The sequence below is a fragment of the Mizuhopecten yessoensis genome, unplaced genomic scaffold (assembly GCF_002113885.1).
Source record: "Mizuhopecten yessoensis strain PY_sf001 unplaced genomic scaffold, ASM211388v2 scaffold5409, whole genome shotgun sequence".
In the NCBI taxonomy this organism is placed as follows: Eukaryota; Metazoa; Mollusca; class Bivalvia; order Pectinida; family Pectinidae; genus Mizuhopecten; species Mizuhopecten yessoensis.
In genome coordinates, this window is record NW_018406035.1 from 487,763 (window position 1) to 510,499 (window position 22,737).

Sequence of the window (22,737 nt, forward strand, 5' to 3'; positions counted from 1 at the left end):
TTTGTTTAAGGAGGCAGCTGGTCTAATTTCTTCTTCACATGCATGGGTACAAATGTGTTGAAAATAAAAACAGTCTGTCATAAAGGATCAACGTTGAAATTATCGTTAAACCCGATCAATGCTACATAAACTAAGTTGTCATTTCAGACATAACTAAGTGTTCCAAGGCTAAACCGGTAAATGGTCACTTCTTCACTTCTGCTCACACGTGAACGTTTTCTAAGCACGGGTCATGTGAAGACGTTCTAATTTCCAAAAATGCCATGAAGCAGCATACACGGACACACATTTGTGGCCTCTTTCACTGTACGCTGACGTACGTAAATACGGTGTTATACAGAAGGCATATAGTTCCCCTGAAGGAGCATTATTATAGATACGATGTACGTGCTGAACCATAAACCATCGAACAACACTAAGATTAGTTCTGTTTTAATAAAACTGTCTGCACACCAAACGTTATGAGACCATATTGTCAATGGATTAAGCTCTTCGCTATGCGTTTCCGTCGGCGAGTATGTATAATTATATAACGCAGTGTGAGGTAAGTTTACTTATTTCATAAACGAAGCTGTTAATTCCTACAAAATGCAGTAAAAATATACGATATCATAGAAACAGTACAAAACGAAGGTCAGATTACGTTGTATTAATTGGCAGAGCTGTTGTTGGACAAAGGCAGGCAAAAGTTGAGTTTACAGTAGTGTTAAGAAGAGTTAATGTAGAGTTCTTGAAAAAATCTGGCTCCGTGTGGAAATGAAATATACTTTCTCCCCATGATTCTGTCGCTCCCACTAAAACCAACACAGCGACGATGTTCATGAAGAAACCTGCCGTCACCTGTAATAGGATACAATATGAGTGTTAATGTCTGGGGAAAAATGACATGTTCATTTGGAAGACACTTGAATAATTACTAATTAAGGAACATAGGTTATTGTTGAAGATACTTTCTTTAAATAAATTAATTATACGTAAACCCATAAACTATATATGCTTTGTCTTTGACTCGAACTACTAATAAAACGTCCAGTAAAGTAAGGTCACGTATAAAATGTATATAAAGCGTAATTTGAATGCAGTTTCAATAGCATTTCTGTTCCATTACATCTTACATCTTACAGCACAATAAACAACAGCATAATAACCATTGCGTGTTATTACTTTCCTTAAAAAAAATCTGGACATAACAATAATTTATTAAGATAGCTGATTAATATATGCTACATCATACAGGATACTTTACCCGGACAATAAGACACGTTTGATTAAGAGGTTTTAAGTGTTTGGTCACGCGTACCCGATGTATCCGCAATGATGACTTGGTGATACAGAGTTCAGCTGACAGTTACTGTATCAAACTCACCATATCGATGACCTTGACGTAGCCGTAGGAAAAGACAACAGCGTTAGGGGGCGTGGCTACGGGCAGCATAAAGGCGAAGGACGTGGCAATGGCGGTAGGGAACATTAAGTATAATGGATTTACTCCCAGTTTGAGTGCCTGGAAAAAAAGAGTTTATTATACATGTTTTATTAATTTCAGTTCCACATTCTGATATATTGATAAATAGATATATATTTATTGAAGGGATGTTCATCGTACGCAAATTGCATACTGTACTTAAAATATTTCTTTTTTTGATATTAAACTTAGCACTAAATGTGTGCAAATATGTTTGAAATAGTCTATATTACACGAATACATACAAAAATTGCCACTCTATGTGGGTCTGAATGAAACTCGATTGCCTATCAAAGCATTACGATATAACCATTAACCAATGTAATGTTAACTCAAGTATTCATATGGTGACGTCATCATTTACCAGTTCGGCCATAATGGGCATCATGAGTGTACAGATTGCAGTATTACTAGTCACTTCTGTTGCAGCCGCTACGATGTAGCACAGGATCAGGTTCATTACCCAGGGCTCAAAGCTACTAAACACAGCGAGTTTATCACCAAGCCAGGCAGACAGGCCAGACACCTAATTGTAGACAAACAGAATGATATAAGATATACTACAAGCCAGGAACCACAATTATCGGCAAGATATGTTTATTTCCATGTTATGTACATAACGAATTTACTACAATACACAAAAGCACGATTGGCCTGTTGAGTCAGACAGATAGCCCTGATACTTAACGGTGGTCAAATAAGGGCATGCTATAAACACGTAATGTAGGCCATAACGTAAACACATAGCATATTTACTTATTCAATAGTGACCTGTATCATGGCATACATCATGAATTTGTGGGGATTTACCTGACTTCCTTCTGCGAGAGCGAATCCGCCTCCAAGCAGCCAAATGACTCCCCATGGTATATTCTTCTCTGCCACTTTCCATGACAGCAATGGCGCCACCTTTTCCGAAGCTGTAACAGGTAGTTAGTTGACATTGTAGACATGTCATTCTGATATTTCTAATGACTAAATAACTGAACAACCAGCTTACACATGTAATGTTACTGCCTCTCAAAAATGATTTAAATACACAAAAAAGTCCAAAATACATAACAAATGATGATTTTTGAGCTTTACACATAACTTATAATTAACGCAGTCTTTAATTTTGTAAACGCACCGCTAGCTTATATATGTATTATTATATAAGTAATAGGGAAAATGCTATTAAATACGGTTTCATTTCATGTTCAATTTGGGGAATATTATGGAGTTCATAGGAAAAATAACAATAAAAACATATATAATCTGAGTGGTATTATTTAACGTATCGTCATAAGTAAGAAAACGATTAGAAGATCATGATCTATTGCTGACCTTTGTTTTGACCTGTCGAGAGGTCATCTGATTTGCCACACCTGAAAATACTCGGAATCTCTGACGGAAACAAGAAAAGACTTGCTGATATCAAAATGGACGGTGTTGAATCTGTAACGGTTCTGAAACAGAATAAATAACAAGAGCATTTTAACTCTAAGAGGTTTTTTTGTACTTGAAAAATAAAATGTCAAATGAATATGTAGTATGTCCTGTTTCATTTAGACAGGTTTCACGTAGTATGCCTTCATGTTGTCGTCAGGACAAGAAATTACCTGTAAAATACGGGAAAGAAGAAAAGGAAAACTACCAAAGTATTATAAAACCATAGATCGAACGAAAACAGGGCAAATTATGCGGAATCAGAAAGATTTGCATGCAAATATGTTAAAAAGAACAAACATATTGTGACCATGTGTTCATGAAGAGTTAACGTCTTCTGTTCCGTCTGGGTCAAATCCAAAATCTATGTCACGTTTTCAAAGAAGGATAAAGGTTAGTGGCAACTACACTACAAGTGACACTTTTGAGCAAAAGAAAAACCTAAATACGACCTTTGATCACAAAATAGAGTATCCCCCTATGAAAAATGTTACGGTGACCATAAAACTTAAATAAAGTCCTCATTGTCCTGAAATCTTTTGAAAATCTCTTGTTATAACTTTGTCGACCAACAGTCGAAGCTTCTATTCATAATATTTGGAGCATTATCTTGAGTACCGAATAATGTTACTGCCAAAATGAGGAGAAATTGTTTCTTGGTAGTTAACTTTCCCATCCCAAGTTATGATGTACCTGATTTTCATGTTGTGAGGTTTACATCACATGCTATTTACGTCTCCGATGCATGTTTTACGCACCAAGGAATTCTCATCTCTAATCACATTTACCAAAGAACTACGGGCTAAGAATTTCTACAGAAGATCGTTCAATATTTCGCTTAAGACATATCATGATCAAATGTCCACCTGCTATTTCGTTTGTTTTATTGAGTTTAACGACCCATCGACAAATATATAGTCATTCAAAGCCAGAATACTATTTTAGTCACATGACACGTCGTATATCTGATAAAATCACCAACAGGATAGGCTTATAGAGTAACTATAGTGCAAGGGGGTACAATATGAAAAATAAGTTTAAAATATCGATAGTTTATTCATGTTGTTAAGTCTTGTTTGCTGTATCGTAGATCAATAATGACAAAGGCAGTATCCTGGTGCACAAAACGCACCTAATAACCTTCGGTTGTTATAGAAATCTATGATGTTCTTATTTTGTTTTGTTTTGTGTTTCATCAATCGAGTTACAACTTTTTCATATTGACATTTAAGGTGTGATGCGCTAACCTTGTGTGCTATTGTTGTTGTTGTTGTTATTTCGGGTCGTTATTTTTGCAACATGATGAGGTCAAATTTATGTCCTGGATCATGGATGATGAGCGCCACTCAATGCTTATCTTTAAGGTGCTATATACAATGTATCACTGAAATTACACAAACTGGGCACTGTAAAATAGCATTCAACCTTTCACTTAACAACGACACAGGCTAAACAGTTCTTGAAGACACCAATTATAAGTCTAACTTCCACGTTAGTTTTTCTCGGGCAGGGGGTAGAACCCACAACCTTCTCGCTTATGTGAACGTAAAAGCATTTTGGTGAAGAGTATAAACAATTCGTATCAAAGATACAACGAAAACACGTAACATCCGGTATAAAAAAAGAAAATGCTCAAGTAATTTCTAAATCTAACACATCTTCACAAGTAATGTTTTAGTAGATTGATAAGTTAGGATGATTTGCATTATTGCAGCAGGTTTTATCGCTTTAATTTACATATGACCGATTTTACCTTCGTTAAATATTACGTTGTGCAATTTATGGACGAAAGTTTGTAGTGAATACATATACCACACCTTACGTACCATAAACCTAAGTTACAGAAATTGCCAAGCACGTCAACAAGCATTATGCAAACTGATAAGCTTTAGTTGACTTAATGGACATTTCGTGGGACCAGGGGTATCAAACACACGGATTTTACTTCTCGAGATGGGGAACCCGCCTATCTCCGATTTAATACCAACACTTAAATCTGGAACAAAATATTGACATGGCATGTTTTGGATAAACAGATTTAAAGGAGACACATACAACGCAGTTTGCACTATGGATAATTTCACGTATCATGTAAAGATGAAATACTTAATTCTTTATATCATGCGTCAATCTGTGAGGAAAATGAACTCCATTATCTCGCGATATATATACTGAGGTGCGTTGAAACAGGTCAGCACACTACCTCAACACAACCTTGCAATCGTTCTACACGGATTGCAGATCTTACTTATGTTATGTTGTACATACTTCTCCGGAAACAAATCTCCCCATCCACCGACTCCTCCTAGATCACGCGAGATCCACAGAATGGCAAGTAAGAGAAAGTGGGCCATCACAGCGCCCTGGGCAAATCTGATGAAAACACAAAAAATAATTACTTAATTAAAATAACGTAAGTGGAAAAACGAACTTCATAAATAACATGTACAAAGGATTTTGTTGAGTTATCAAGATTACAAATTATTCAATTTAACCAAAACAAAATTCAAATGTATTTTGCTACAGATTTTCAGCAAACTTTAAATATGTATTTTCTACTATGCCCGAGTAGAAAATATATGACTTTAGTCCTTACGTTATAGGTCCTAACTCATCATACGCCTTCCTCAACATTTCAGTTACTCGTCTAGACGTGGATTTGTCCTGTTTTGAAAAGCAGCTGAAACAGGATCTACAACATTCAATGAGAAAATATTGATTATTAAAACAGACAATATTTGTACTACTAGTAATGTCAGTTTCTACCTTACTACCTTAGTAACTGGTAAGAAAAAGAATAAAATTGTCTTTTTAAAATACCTGGGATTTGTATATTTTGATAATAATACCTGGGGATTTAGAATGAAATGAAAAATACAAAACCTCTAATACATTTATATTTAACAAAAATGATCGGGATTATAATACATTGTAGTAATTATTTAATATCATTATCAGTATTGGAACAGGTCGATCGATATCTGATTTGTATTGTTCATGTAATCTAAGTAAGTCATACGATGCATTGTTATCATAAAATATTTGAAAATATTAAATTGCTTCTGTATTGTAAAATATTTATTTGAAAAGGTCTGTTGACATAGTTAACTTTACATTCCAGCCAGCTACGACTGTTTTATGATGTCTTTCTTTTTTGAATTCCATTTTATATACTTATATACCGTGCGTTTACATATGCGAATGACAGAACGTACCTTGTCCCACGTGCTGTTCGATAAAGGAAGAATTATTGGTACTTAAGAACGGTGCATAACGTGACCCTTACGATTCACTGACACCTATGCACACTGTCTTGATATTCATTGGATTTTGTAAAGACAATACCAACCCAAACAAAAAGAGTGAACATATCTGGGAGAATCTCCTTCACACAACTATGACAAAGTGTTTTGACTTAATATATTGCGACATTGATATAGAAAGCTGTAAAGTTTTAGAGCATGTTTACTCAGATTGTTGTTACCTTCTATATCACAGGACTGATTCCATTGATAATACCTGCGTATACTTACTTGCACCGCATAAAGTAGATCTGTAGCCATACCCAAAGGATAACCAGACACACAGCCGATAGTGGCAGTCCGAATTGCATCCACGTGGCAAACGTCACGGGAGATTCAGCCCCGTACTTCTGAAATACGCTAATGGTTGGAAATATATTTAATCAATAAATGAATAAGCTTGATTGTTTTTCATTAATTATGAAACACGTTTTATTTACTGTATCCATCACCCTTACGGGCCCGGATTTAACTTATATACCTACATTTGATTAAGAGTCAGGTTTGAGGTAGTAACATGCAAGATACATCTTCGATACATAAACATGGATTATATTGTATGTTTCACTGATGTTTCTAGAACTTAGTCACTGCCTTACCAGTTATACAATATGATGATAAAGTGACGTTACCAAATTTATCTCCGTTTCAAGTAACATCATAATAACAACCACAACTATGGTTTCTACTGAATACAAGTCAGACGAATTGACATACTTAATTAAGTGGGATACATATTTTTTGTTTGTCATCCGCGCGAATGAGTCGTTATATTTACACATATTGCGGAAAATATATCATTATTTACTTAAACAGCGGCAACGATTTAAAGCATATAATTGTAGTATTTCTTAAAGGTGCGAACACTTAGCAAATTGTCTTTGGTGCTTTAAGCATCACAAATCACAGTGTATAATGTTATTGAAAGTTTACTGACTCACATATCACTTTGTCCCTTCATGACAATATTTGGCCCCGTTCCTGTGAGACTGCCGATACCCCCAACATTGGCAGAGTATGCGATGGCTAGTGACAGGGCTTTACACATTCGGAGATACTCAGCCTCGGCCTTGTTGTCTTCCGAAACGTCATCGCATTCTGGACTGAAGGAAAGCGCATTTAAGAAAATAATATATAGATCCGGAATTCCTGGGTTTGAGTAAAATATAAATTTCATTGAGTAAACATTACAACGATGCACAGTCGTTGTATATTTGAGGTAAGATACAATACATAGGGAACATACAAGCAACTCAAAACTATGTCATAATCAGACATAGTCATAACAAATCGAAAAACAGTATATATATATTAGATATGCAACCAACTCGTCTACAAAATCTCAAAGGAAAGCTGTTTGCTTTGGAAAAGCTTTACGACTCATCGGCAGTCTAGGCTATGTTAGACATAACAATGATACTCATGAAGCATCAACGGAATATAAACCAAAACCATAGAGAGGTTCGAAAAGGAATTCATAGTCGAAATTACGTTTTTTTCCAATTTATTATTATTTAACTGGTCGTTCGTAGAAAACACAGATGAATTTGGTGATTATCGATCATAAATATTAGTTTGTCACATTCTATTGCATTTGGTCGGAAACGAACATTTCAATGCATTGCACCTACCTTTCCGCGTCTAGTTTATCCGATTCTTTTAGCGTTACTTCACCTTGTTTTTCTGTAATGGCGATTTCTTCCAATTCCAAAGCCTTGTTATCAATACCTTTTGAAGGAGGAAACATTGAGATCAATAAATCATTAAAAAAGGAAAAAGTATTGCCTTTTTTATTTGACTTACTCATATTACTTCGCTGGTATGTGAGAGATAAATTGTGTGTATGTTTGAGAGGTTAGTGTATGTACAGAACCTTCTCGACTCCGTACTGGTAATTTCTATCTCACTCATGCTTATCTCCTAAATAGGGGAAAATACACTCACGTAACTCTCTTTTTACAGTGGAGCATATTTGAACAAAATGTTCAGATTTTAGAAACATTCGTAATAAAATGTCACGGAAATGAAAACCATTTTTACTTCCGTAGGCATTATTCAACTTTATACATAGTATAACATATATTGGTCTGGTTTATAAACTAAGATTCAATTAAACTTTAGGACTCCCTTTTACGGCATTTATATCTCTCTCTTTCCATTTCAATCCTTACCCAACATCTTAAACTAACTTCTCATATTTTACACTTTGCCTGCCGTTCATTTTATAAGATATGCTATGTTTTATATGATTTTAAATTTCATTCCTCAAAAGGTTGTCCCATACTAAAATATATGTCTGGCCTAAAATGATCATAGTTGTCGTTGGGCCGTTAAACTCAAACAAATTTATAAGATATACGACGTTGTATATGATTTTTAATTTGATTCCCCAAAGGTTCCCCCATATTAAAAGATTATTCTAGCATAAAAAGACAAAAGTTATCGCTGGGCTGTCAAACTCAAACACATTTATAGCACCAAGTAACTTACCTTATACTGTGTGTTGTCAGGCTGGAGTTAACATCGCATTTCACGTTATGAGAAATAAGTCAAAATTCATATCTCGATGAGGAGCAATGAGTAGCGATCGTTGTTTGGTGTCAATTATTTAACATTTCATTCGTAGAAGTGAGGTAACTACTGACCTACCAGATGCCTTGGTGGTTAACAGGGAGTACGTCATATTGCACTTTTCATTGTGGAGCAAGGAGTTACTTATATTTTATCTCGCTGTTTATTCCGCGAAACAGCCAAGGTCATATACAAACTGTGTCCACTTTGACGTGTCAAATCACTAAAACGTCATATCCTCGATACGGAAGCATGATACTTCACCCAGTCATATTACGGTACCTAAGGTTTGCATGCCAACAGATAATAAGAATCTATATATCAGTTTGTTTGTGATTTAAAGTCCTCGCGTTAGATAAGATCATATGAAGTACGTGTGCCTAAATAGACAACGCCGTAAAATAGAGTAAGAAAGACAGGAAAGAATCGTCTTAAAATGATAGGCTTACGAGAGAGTGTCAGTTAAAAGGGCTCATATGATAGTATGTTCCGCATATTAACGTTCTACTGGTCCCCATATTTGTCGCCTTTTTAATGTCATGTAATTGGTTATAGCAGGTGGATTCTCTTCTACTTAAAACTTCGTAAATTTGAAACAAACAAAAATCAAAGAATCTGCACTTATGCAATCATATTGTATAAGTAATATTCTATGCAATCATCATTAAATTTTAATATATACAACTGCCGTACACTTAGTATATACGTATTTATTACCGTTTTCCTCTGGAAAAGTAGTCGTATCTTTGGTTTGTTTGGCATCTCGGAGCTGGACCAGCACTGCGTTGGCTATCGGTATCATCATGGCAGTAGTGGCAGTATTACTAATCCACATGGACAGGAACCACGTGGGCAGCATCATACCTAACATCAACCTTCAATGGAAGTCAACTTGTGTGTAACATCATACCCAACATCATCCTTCAATGGAAGTCAATATGAGTGTAACATCAACCTTACAATGAAAGTCAACATGTGTGTTATATCATACCTAACATCAACCTTACAATGAAAGTCAACATGTGTGTTACATCATATCGAACATGAACCTTACAATGAAAGTCAACATGTGTGTAACATCATACCCAACATCATCCTTCAATGGAAGTCAATATGAGTGTAACATCAACCTTACAATGAAAGTCAACTTGTGTGTTACATCATACCTAACATCAACTTTACAATGAAAGTCAACATGTGTGTAACATCACACCCAACATCAACCTTACAATGAAAGTCAACATGAGTGTAACATCACACCTAACATCAACCTTAAAATGAAAGTCAACTTGTGTGTTATACCATACCTAACATCAACATTACAATGAAAGTCAACATGTGTGTTATACCATACCCAACATCATCCTTACAATGAAAGTCTACATGTGTGTAACATCATACCTAACATCAACTGTTACATCATATCCAACATCAACCTTACAATGAAAGTCAACATGAGTGTAACATCACACCTAACATCAACCTTACAACGAAAGTCAACATGTGTGTTACATCATATCGAACATGAACCTTACAATGAAAGTCAACATGTGTGTCACATCATACCTAACATAAACCTTACAATGAAAGTCAACATGTGTGTAACATCATACCCAACATCATCCTTCAATGGAAGTCAATATGAGTATAACATCAACCTTACAATGAAAGTCAACATGTGTGTCACATCATACCTAACATAAACCTTACAATGAAAGTCAACATGTGTGTCACATCATACCTAACATAAACCTTACAATGAAAGTCAACTTGTGTGTTACATCATACCTAACATCAACTTTACAATGAAACTCAACTTGTGTGTAACATCATACCTAACATCAACATTACAATGAAAGTCAACTTGTGTGTAACATAATACCTAACATCAACCTTACAATGAAAGTCACCATGTGTGTTATATCATACCTAACATCAACCTTACAATGATAGTCAACTTGTGTGTAATATCATACCTAACATCATCCTTACAATGAAAGTCAACATGTGTGTTACATCATATCGAACATGAACCTTACAATGAAAGTCAACATGTGTGTCACATCATACCTAACATAAACCTTACAATGAAAGTCAACTTGTGTGTTATACCATACCTAACATCAACATTACAATGAAAGTCAACATGTGTGTTATATAATACCCAAAATCAACCTTACAATGAAAGTCAACATGTGTGTAACATAATTCCTAACATCAACCTTACAATGAAAGTCAACGTGTGTGTTATATAATACCCAACATCAACCTTACAGTGAAAGTCAACATGTGTGTTATACCATACCTAACCTCAACCTTACAATGAAAGTCAACATGTGTGTCACATCATATCCAACATCAACCTTACAATGAAAGTCAACATGAGTGTAACATCACACCTAACATCAACCTTAAAATGAAAGTCAACTTGTGTGTTATACCATACCTAACATCAACATTACAATGAAAGTCAACTTGTGTGTAACATCATACCTAACATCAACATTACAATGAAAGTCAACTTGTGTGTAACATCATACCTAACATCAACATTACAATGAAAGTCAACATGCGTGTTAGACCATACCTCGCATCAACCTTACAATGAAAGTCAACTTGTGTGTTACATCATACCTAACATCAACTTTACAATGAAACTCAACTTGTGTGTAACATCATACCTAACATCATCCTTACAATGAAAGTCAACATGTGTGTTATCCCATACCTAACATCAACCTTACAATGAAAGTCAACATGTGTGTTATATAATACCCAACATCAACCTTACAATGAAAGTCAACATGTGTGTTATACCATACCCAACATCAACCTTACAATGAAAGTCTACATGTGTGTAACATCATACCTAACATCAACTTTACAATGAAAGTCAACATGTGTGTAACATAATACCTAACATCAACCTTACAATGAAAGTCAACATGTGTGTAACATAATACCTAACATCAACCTTACAATGAAAGTCAACATGTGTGTTATATAATACCCAACATCAACCTTACAATGAAAGTCAACTTGTGTGTTACATCATACCTAACATCAACTTTACAATGAAACTCAACTTGTGTGTAACATCATACCTAACATCAACCTTACAATGAAAGTCAACATGTGTGTAACATCATACCCAACATCAACCTTACAATGATAGTCAACATGTGTGTAACATAATACCCAACATCAACTTTACAATGAAAGTCAACTTGTGTGTTATACCATACCTAACATCAACATTACAATGAAAGTCAACATGTGTGTTATACCATACCTAGCATCAACCTTACAATGAAAGTCAACTTGTGTGTAACATCATACCTAACATCAACATTACAATGAAAGTCAACTTGTGTGTAACATCATACCCAACATCAACCTTACAATGAAAGTCAACTTGTGTGTTATACCATACATAACATCAACCTTACAATAAAAGTCAACTTGTGTGTAACATCAACCTTACAATGAAAGTCAACTTGTGTGTAACATCATACCTAACATCAACCTTACAATGAAAGTCAACTTGTGTGTAACATAATACCTAACATCAACATTACAATGAAAGTCAACTTGTATGTAACATCATACCCAACATCAACCTTACAATGAAAGTCAACTTGTGTGTTACATCATACCTAACATCAACCTTACAATGAAAGTCAACATATATATGTGTGTTACATCATACCCAACATCAACCTTACAATGAACGTCAAAATGACTGTTACATCATATGCTTCTGATAAGAACGGATTTCCTTATAACACTTATATGATATAACGAAAAGCATTGTTATGTACAGAATAGAGTTAACCATCGACATGTAAATATGGGTAACATGTAAATATGGGTAACATGTAAATATGACCAGTCGATACATATCAGCAAGTTCGATGAGGAATCGTTTAGAATTTTGGTCTCTGTATCTACAAATGATTTTAACATAACCTTTTAAGTGTTAAAATAGTATCAAATAGAGCTTAGCTAGTATGGGATTGGACTAATGTTTTTGACAAACATGATAGAAAAACAAAACATTAGAAACACCAAAGTGAATAGGATGATTGTGAACTATATATAGCTATTCATATATCGTACCAGTGAGGTTCGGATCCAACTATCAGAATGATCCTTAGAGCTATTCGCTTGTGGATGTTCCAGTGTTCAATGGCAGCTGCTATAACTAGACCGCCAAGAAACAACATGGTTGTATCCTTGAGAGAGAAAAATATAACAATTAAAGGACACATTGAATAAAAGAAATATAGAGTGAACTTGATTAACTTATTCCCTTTGGAATAGAAACACAGAACAGGTTAATAGTTTAAATGAAACGTTTTTCAAACCACTGCAAATTATATACAAATATACACACATATCTTTCTCCTAAATGCAGTTTGCATTTGGTTATTGGGCATTCGCGAAGAGAACGTTATGCAGACATTAGCTAAGGCTACATTTTGTACGATATTTTATGATTTTGTCCATAGAAAAAAATAACAAAAATAACAAAAATCACCATCAACACTCACGTTGACAAATTTTGAAGAAACATCCTTTGCAGACATCATTCCGACCATAGGAAATAATATTATTGGCAACAATGCCGTCACGGCAATAGGCAATGCTTCTGTCACCCAGTACACCGCCATGATGATGACCACATAGGCACATTCTGATTCCTAGGAATGAAATACAAAACATCATTCACATTAAGGTGTTGCTTCTACTGGTTATATACACGGTTTGATACATATATTGGCCAGACTGACTATTGTTGTACTTGTCGCATATGCATTACAGGGATAATCTTGAACAACTCTACTGTAACCTGCTACGTACATTCCTATGTCCACCTAGCACATTTCTTGTTATATGTATATGTTATGCCTTTTCATTGAAGACCTAGGCTAATAAGGTAACACATGTATGTATTGCATCGATAAAACATAATGGTAACGAAAAGCTTCATGGTGTTCATCAAGAAACAAACATCTATACTATTTTTTTATTTTTTTAACTCGTTCGTCCAAAGGAAAGGGAGGACGGTTAGGAGTTCTGTTCTCTAATCGAGATATAAATCGAAGTCCTAAAAACTGGCGCTCAAAACTCTCTGCTTCACGGTCGCCTTTGAATGGATGGTGGTAGGACTGATTGGATTGCTGTCAGTTAATTAAGTTACAAGGTTGTTATGTATCATTCAGATTGCACATAAAAGGGGATATAAAGTGGCCCAGTTATTAGGGACGCCATTTTCATACACCGTGTATGACTTTCGGTATGAGGAGCACGTAAAATCCCATACATACAGGGATGTGTTAACAAAAGAAAACTGCACACTCTGCATGTTCACCCATTTGCCAACTCTTATGAACATGCAAATTGCAGACAATTGATGTCTCAAAACACTGAGCGCTGTTTCCAAAGCTTCAACAGAGAAGCTAATTGATCATAAATGTGTTGTACGAAAATGCCCTACCCCCCCCCCCCCCCCCAAAAAAAGAAAAACATAAATCAATAACATAAAAATAAAAAAAACTAATGTTATTTCTGAGCCTCTGATAATGAAATGGGTAGAAAAATAGGTCTTGAAAGGGTCTTTTTGTTGAAGACAATTGCTACGAAACATAAACCCCACATTAATACGCGGTTTAAAAAATTGCAAATTGAATAATGTTGCAATAGAAACCATATTTCAGTCTTGTGGCAGACCACTTACAAGAATAGTTTTTCTGCTCCCTTCAAAGTGTATCAATTATTTGTTTGTTATATATGGATATATTGCAGTTTAACACAATTGTTGAGCTGCATGACCCAACTTGCATGAACATTGTATGACCCAACTAGCATGTACATTGTATGACCCAACATGCATGTACATTGTATGACCCAACATGCATGTACAATGTATGACCGAACATACATGTAGATTGTATGACCCAACATGCATGTACAATGTATGACCCAACATGCATATAGATTGTATAACCCAACATGCATGTACGGTGTATGACCCAACATACATGTACAGTGTATGACCCAACATACATGTACAGTGTATGAATCAGTGGATAACAACAAGCTTGGATTTAACTATTCCTCATTCTTTCTGTAATGATTTAACAAAATGATTGAGGTAGTAGCTATATTAGCTCGGGTTGTACATTATTCTTGAATTTACGTTTTTACGTTTTAGTATTTACGAAAACCCACCGTTGACCTTTGTTTCTCCTTGGCTGCACTATGTTTGATGTTAGCTACTTTAACTTGACACACCGCATAGTAATTCACAAAACAAGTGCTGATCCCTGTATTAACTGGAGGTGTACCTGTACTTGAAGACATTGTTGTCTAATGCGTGATTATTTTAAAATCAAAATGAAGTGCAAACGGTTTTTTTATAAAGTAAAAATATAAAGAAATTCAGTTTCCTGGTTAAGAAATCAAAATGATCAATTCTGGGGAAACCAATTAAGCTTACATAGCTTTGAACAGACAGGTCTATGCAGGTAAACTGTCAGCCTGTGTTTATAGAGAATGATAACGTTTACTACGCATTTCGTATGAAGTGATTATCAAATATTGACGTAAAATTAGAAATTGTACGGGATATGAATAAATATCATTATGCTAATTTTGCCACGTTTTATGACGGTCCAGATAACGACATTAGATTAAGGGACAATCTCATCGGTGGACACCGTTGTCTTATTAGCATAGTTATTTCAATAATGTGGAACAACTTACTATAACAGCAAATCATGATTTTAAATGGACATGGTTTAAATCCTAAACTATCTTTTTTTATTAACCGGAGAGCAGTCAGTTCGGAGATTAATTACAATAAATACACTTTAAACCCGATTAGAGACGGTTTGCTCTACAAACCTGGTATATCCAACCTTTGTTATACTTCGTCTGTTTTGCTTTGTTCGTTTCCTAGGGTACTGCTTGTTTGAATTCCGCTTTTTTTATTGTTGGCTATGTAACAGTGTTTGTGTAAAAATCACCAGATTTGGATTGTCAATGAAATGCTAAACGTGACCAAAGTGTAGAAATGTGTTAGGAAATTTGTGAAATTTGTCCTTCAAAAACTGAGTAACAATAGCAAAGTTAGAAAGCTATTCTTTAATCCGGGTAACGAATAAGTAATAACTGTCCAACTTTACTTTGCGAATAAATATTCAATTGCCTCTTAAACGAACTACAAAAAAAAACATTTACCATTAACATACTAGGACGCTCTCTCGTTTGCTAAAAAAATCCGTTTGAGAAGAGAAATTGAACGGATAAAAAATGTTGCAATTAATATTTTAGTATTTTGATGACATTCTTGTTCTAAAGTAGAGAGCACCACGTGAAGCCCACAATTTGCAAGGGGGTTCCTACATTAATCGCCTCTCACGATCATGCAGTGTGTTACAGCTAGTAAATCATTTATCGATCTCTAATCTGTAGGGAACGCTTTTATCAAGAAGGACATGGATCAAAGTGTTTTTCAAGCACAAACATTCAAAACGAAATAGAACTTTTAGGTTTTTTGGTACTTGTGAAGTAAATAGAATGCTTACTTTCAATACTTTCGTAAATTCATTGTGTATGTCTCAATTATATAATTCAGCATATAATAAGATTGTCTCGTGTTACATGTTCGTTTAGGAAAAATGACTGCACACATGTACTTGTTTCTTGTAACATTGCCGTAAATCAAACCAGATGATAACATTGTTTGACAATTAATTGTAAAAATACTGCCAGTCATTTTTGTCCTTTTTTCTCCTAAAATTCAAGACGGTGACCTGCGTGTTAATGCTACGAGAAGATGACTGAAAACACGATACAAATTTAAAATGTAACGAGTGTAACTATATCACAATTAAGAAGGCTGTACACGTAGTAAACAACAAAACATTATAACGGTAGTAGGTGAGACGATAATATACCAAAGGTAACAGGTACGTTATACGTCCACACTGTGACAGGGACGTTACCGTAGACATGGCTTGGTGAGTTCCCTTAGGCTATTCTACGTAAACGTGTGTGTAATGTAGACGTTTTCTGTCATCCATCAAACATAAACTTATTTTCAGTGATGTGCGGGATTATATATGTTATTGTTATACACGTTTGTCACGTACATTGTTTGCGTAATAAGGTAAAGTTGAATATTTTCAAGTAAAATTGTGTAATGTATACGCAATATTTGATATTGAATATATATAGGGTAAATGATATTTATCTAAACGGCCACATTTTGATCTTTAAACTATTTCAGCAGTAGAAACAGAATGACGTAAATAATAAGTAAAAAGTGGTTAGTGAAATTTTATATCTAACACTCTATGGATGAAAACAGATATCGACATAAACAAATATTCGTGTAATTATTAAACTTCATATAATATAATAAAAGTCATAAACCTACCTTTGATTGGATACTGATTGGAATAGGCAACAACACAATAGGTGTGATAATTACAATGAGAACATTTCTTATCGCAAGAATGTCACGTAAAAACTCGCGGAACGTATATCCCATTTTGCCGAGAAAATTATTGTCCTGTTTAGTGTGAAGATGACACTACATGCAGATATACTGATGTTAATTTAAATTTGAGTATTCAAACAGATCCTATCGACCACTGCCCGTCTGGTATCCTGGCACAGACAGAAGTGCCCCTTCGGTATTATCTGCCTCTCATATCCGTGTAAGGTAAAGTTTGGGCCAATAGAGACGACGGTAAACAATGTGCTGAGTAAGTGACATGTTGATATGCTTAGACATACACATGAGTACTACGCAACGTCCTAGTTTTGCATGGCCGATTGTCTCCTACTTTATTTACATAATATATTTAACCTGTGTTGATATTTCCATCGTTGTCTTAAGAGTATTTAACTTAAATTAACATAAATGTATCAAATAAAAATGAAAAGGACATACACACTTTAAATATCGACGCTTAGGTACTTTTATGAAACAAAACAGTAAATTTCTTCATTAAAGTTGATATAGGAATGAATCAGTCCCCTTGTTTGAATCGACAAACTACAGTGTAGTGCAAATACGCAAAGGTTGTTAAGTTATGTATCGCACTCTAATCTATGGTGTGTCAATTGCCAAATTACCGTTCAATCCTTATGTTAGAATTTTGAAAATTGAGCCTCACGTCATTTATTGAAAGATTATTTACCAATGCATGTGACATCTAAACACATATATTGTGCAAATCGTCCTAATGTTTATGAGAAGTTCGGCCATACAAACCCACTTTCCATATTCAAACCACAATATTACAGGACAAAACCTTTAAACATGTATTTCTTATAAGACATCCTCCACATGCCTAAACTGTTTTGTTTTGGTGATACCATACAACCTAAATGTTTCGATGGTATTTCCTTTTGTTAACGTAAGGAACGTTATTTTACTACACTGCCATTTAAACGCACTAGATGCCATTTTTGCGCTTATAAAAATGTCGACCAGCTATTTCCATTCATAACCTGGCAGACTAGCGAGACTATGGTTACAACTACGTCTTGTTGGCGCTGGCATCCTTGCATTACTAATACAAATCATTAGTGTATGAAAACCCGCTTCTGAAAAAAACACTTCAGAACAGTTCGTTAACCCAAGCAATAATTTCAGTTTTTAGTATGTTCCCTAGGTTTGTTTTGTAAGTTTGTCAAAAATGTGTTGTCCTATACAGGTAGTGCTCATAAATTATAAGAATACGCTAAAGTATCCTCTCATGGAAGCCTGACAATCCTCTTGATTCTGCAGCGGCTGCCATCACATTAGTCGCCTCTAATGGTATTACGGTTTAGATCCATGCATAGACTTTGCCATATCTGGAAATGAAAGGCTGTGATATTTGGAGGATTTGAATGAGATTAAAAACCCCGCTAAATATTTTGCATGTAAACAGGATGTGTCTGATGCACAACCATAAACTTCCTTAGAAAAAAATGGTTTGAATGAGTTCAAATTTAAGTAAACTGAAATTCCCAAACCAACTCTATCATCAAAAAATCATAAATTTCGGTCATTTTCTCATTGTATAAATTTATGTATAGTCTGTTGATGGAAATGTAAATTTGATGAATGTTTTTAACGTTATCGACATTCAAAGTAGTTATAATCAGTGTAAGTGGGTAGTGTAAGTGGGTGGTGACATATGTAATCCCTGCAGGTAGGGCGTAAGAATTGTACCTGCTGCCCCCAATTGCATGATCGTAAGAGGCGACTAAATTTGGGACCTTATCTCTTCTCTCCTTTCTAAATAACTTTCTTCTTCCTAATGTCTCCCTTGACAATGCCTCACTTTTGGCCATTTGTTGAGCGTTCGCCCCTGTGAGGAAGGCTTTGGGTTCTGTCCCCTGGCCGAGACATACCAAAGTCTTTAAAAATGGTAGTTTCTACTCCTGCTTAACGCTCAGCAAATTAGGAGTGGGACGACTGGTTCGCCCGTTGTCAGTATAATGTGACCGGGTGGGGCGTCCTGCTGGGTGTCTTCGGCAGTATGTTTCAGTGAGGTAGCACTATAAAGTCGGCATCAGTTCCGCGCTATCACAAGGAGACGAACACGAACATATCGCAGCCTCCCAAAATACACACACATACACTACACGCATGCATCTTGCACACAGGGGAGGCCGTCCTTAAATGACCTTAGCTGTTAATAGGACGTTAAACAAAATCAAACAAACAAACAAACAATGGTGACATATGTGTTTCTTTGTTTTGGGATACCATATATTTAACGGCTCCGATGACGTTTTCCTCGATCCGGAACAGAAGAATACTGTTTAAAGTGATAATATGCGTGTTTGATAAAAAAAAGATATAAAAAGTTGGTCTTTTATACTGCTTAAAATTGTTTTTTGCTTTGATTAGATCACTTTATATTGAAACCAAATATCACAGTTGTATCAACAGTAATGGGCAATAGAAATGAATTGAAGGAGAATCATAGTGGACAATATAAGTGTTTGTATGCGACTTATTGATGTCTATCTATGTAACATACATATAACACGGTAACACAAATGCAGAGAAAAGTAATCGATAACATAGTTTTTTGTTCACGGATGTTTGTTTGTGGTTAAGTTGAGAGTGTGCGTAAATACAGATATAGTATATACGTTAGTACAGATACAGCCATGCTAGAAACATGTCAACAGGTAATATACAACTATTACCGGTAGCATGACATTCATTTTAGGCGTGATATAATATTGATAATGCTCATTGAAACCGGTCAGAAAGAGAATGAAAATTAGTAAAACCAAATTCTGCCCATGATAAATACCTCACTGTTTCAGTTTCTGACTGTATAGTGATTTACGCATCTTAATTTTACTTCATCTGTTATTTCATTAAAAATCATTACACAAATTATTTGGATACATGATGGATACATTGCTATAACATCAGTGGTGACTGTTTCTCTACTCAGTCGTTAGTCGCTATACAGTTACTACAGGTGTTTCTGTTTGTGACATCATTTGCATATTTGTGAAAAGGTAATGTCAGATGGTTGCAGTAAACTTATTATAATTTGGCAGTGATGTCGCTTTTATGCGCCAATATGAATATGTCAAGGCCGTTGTTTAGATACACCTGGTGTTGTTTGGTGTTGTATTGTTTAACGCCCTATCGGCCTCCCCCGTGTGCAAGATGTATGCGTGTGTGTTTTGGGAGGCTGCGATATGTTCGTGTTTATCTCCTTGTGATAGCGCGGGACTGATGCCGACTTTATAGTGCTACCCAACTGAAACATACTGCCGAAGACACCCAGCAGGACACCCCACCCGGTCACATTATACTGACAACGGGCGAACTAGTCGCCCAACTCATAAATTGCAGAGCGTTAAGCAGGAGTAGAAACTACCATTTTTACAGACTTTGGTTTATCTCGGCCAGGGGACAATACCCAAAGCCTTCCTCACAGGGGCGAACTCTCGACTAAAGGGGAAAAGTGAGGCATTGTCAAGGGAGACATTAGGAAGAAAAAGTTGTTTAGAAATAAGATCAAAGATAAGATCCCAAATTTAGTCGCCTCTTACGATCACGCTATGGGGGCAGTAGGTACAATTCTTACGCCCTATCTGCAGTGACTAGATACACCTAGTACCATGCAAGTACCACGTTTACCTAAGTATGACAGTCCCTGCAGGTAGGGCGTAAGAATTGTACATGCTGCCCCCAATTGCATGATCGTAAGAGGCGACTAAATTTGGGACCTTATCTCTTCTCTCCTTTCTAAATAACTTTCTTCTTCCTAATGTCTCCCTTGACAATGCCTCACTTTTGGCCATTTGTTGAGCGTTCGCCCCTGTGAGGAAGGCTTTGGGTTCTGTCCCCTGGCCGAGACATACCAAAGTCTTTAAAAATGGTAGTTTCTACTCCTGCTTAACGCTCAGCAAATTAGGAGTGGGACGACTGGTTCGCCCGTTGTCAGTATAATGTGACCGGGTGAGGCGTCCTGCTGGGTGTCTTCGGCAGTATGTTTCAGTGAGGTAGCACTATAAAGTCGGCATCAGTTCCGCGCTATCACAAGGAGATAAACACGAACATATCGCAGCCTCCCAAAATACACACACATACACTACACGCAAGCATCTTGCACACAGGGGAGGCCGTCCTTAAATGACCTTAGCTGTTAATAGGACGTTAAACAAAATCAAACAAACAAACAAACAAATAAGTATGACATGCACAGCATGTGTCACATATCATTACGTAATGTAGGTAATATTCTGAAAAATCAATACTTCCGTGTTCAGGAAATAAAATAACTTTTTTTAAAATCTCAGTAGAGCCATTATCGTGGAAAATTTATGGTCAGTGTGCACCCAAATAATGTTTAGTAACATTTATAAAAAGTAAAAGATTTTGCAGCCGTACCGGTTTTTCTATTTTTTAAGTTCATTGTCATGAGGTCGGTACCATTGGCACTGACATAATTGCGACGCTTTAGTGTCACGTTTCTTTTTACGTTATATCAAATTACTGATAAGCTATGCACCAATTAAAGTGAGGTTAAATTTGCCCCAGTGCACACTGAAGAGGCGTTCTGTTGTACTGAATACAACTCAGTCAAAGTCCTACAGAACAAGCCGTGCATCTTTGCAAATGTAAAGTTTACCTTTGAATATCGAAATTCGAAAATGCAACATCGCAAAGGACGTTATGGCAATAATTGATTGCGAAATGCATTGTTTTGTCTACCTAGAATGAAAACAATCTTGATACATTTAGACATTTATTCCCTATATCCAAAGCACTATTGCTTTCTATTTCTACATTGGTTACTGTGATACAGGGATATTAGAAAATATACATCAATATGCATGTTACCAATGCACGTGTTTCGGATAATGGCCGAAGCAAAATGTTTAATAAGTACAAGAAATAATAAGTAGAAAACAAATTAACGAAGTGTAATTCTTCAGAGATCCATTCTAAAACGCAAAGAAAACCCATCTGAGACTAGCGATCATTTTATTATATAACTTTGAATCATATAACTTGGACTTCTCTGAGGAATAGAGAGAGAAATATATGGATGATTGTTTACGTAAACTCAATGCGCCGTGTCGCTCGAGTTGATTAACTTCATGTATGGTTTATTGCAGTTTATGGATGCATTTTTGCTAGAATATCCTATGTGTGTACTGTTTATTTGATACAACAATCTGCACATATATTAACATACATGATTGCGGGACACCCGTGATCTGGTTTGAACTAGATTGTCGCTCTGTAAATATCGTAACGTCATCGATTCGGATATTTGTTTCTTTGTTTTCTTCTAGTTTCTCATATAAACTAATGTCATTTGAAGTCAGGTACCTAAGGAAACATTTTAAACAAGTATCATCGAAATATTATGTGAAGGACAATAAACGCCATATATTCGATTTTTCAAATGTTTATGCCGG

The 22,737-nt window shown here is 35.6% G+C and overlaps 1 protein-coding gene across 1 annotated transcript; it reads right to left on the reverse strand.

Annotated features, from left to right (window-relative positions):
• Positions 1 to 416: 416 nt before the first annotated feature.
• On the reverse strand, positions 417 to 17,555 carry LOC110450654 (solute carrier family 13 member 2-like). Its single transcript, XM_021498281.1, has 14 exons — positions 17,213 to 17,555; positions 13,320 to 13,469; positions 12,886 to 13,001; positions 9,484 to 9,641; positions 7,827 to 7,923; positions 7,137 to 7,298; positions 6,427 to 6,555; positions 5,490 to 5,585; positions 5,162 to 5,266; positions 2,792 to 2,913; positions 2,276 to 2,385; positions 1,830 to 1,991; positions 1,367 to 1,504; positions 417 to 840 (listed from the first exon to the last, which is right to left on the reverse strand). Exons 1-14 carry the CDS (start codon positions 17,324 to 17,326, stop codon positions 640 to 642), a joined length of 1,860 nt encoding a protein of 619 aa, XP_021353956.1. The 5' UTR covers positions 17,327 to 17,555; the 3' UTR covers positions 417 to 639.
• Positions 17,556 to 22,737: the final 5,182 nt, after the last annotated feature.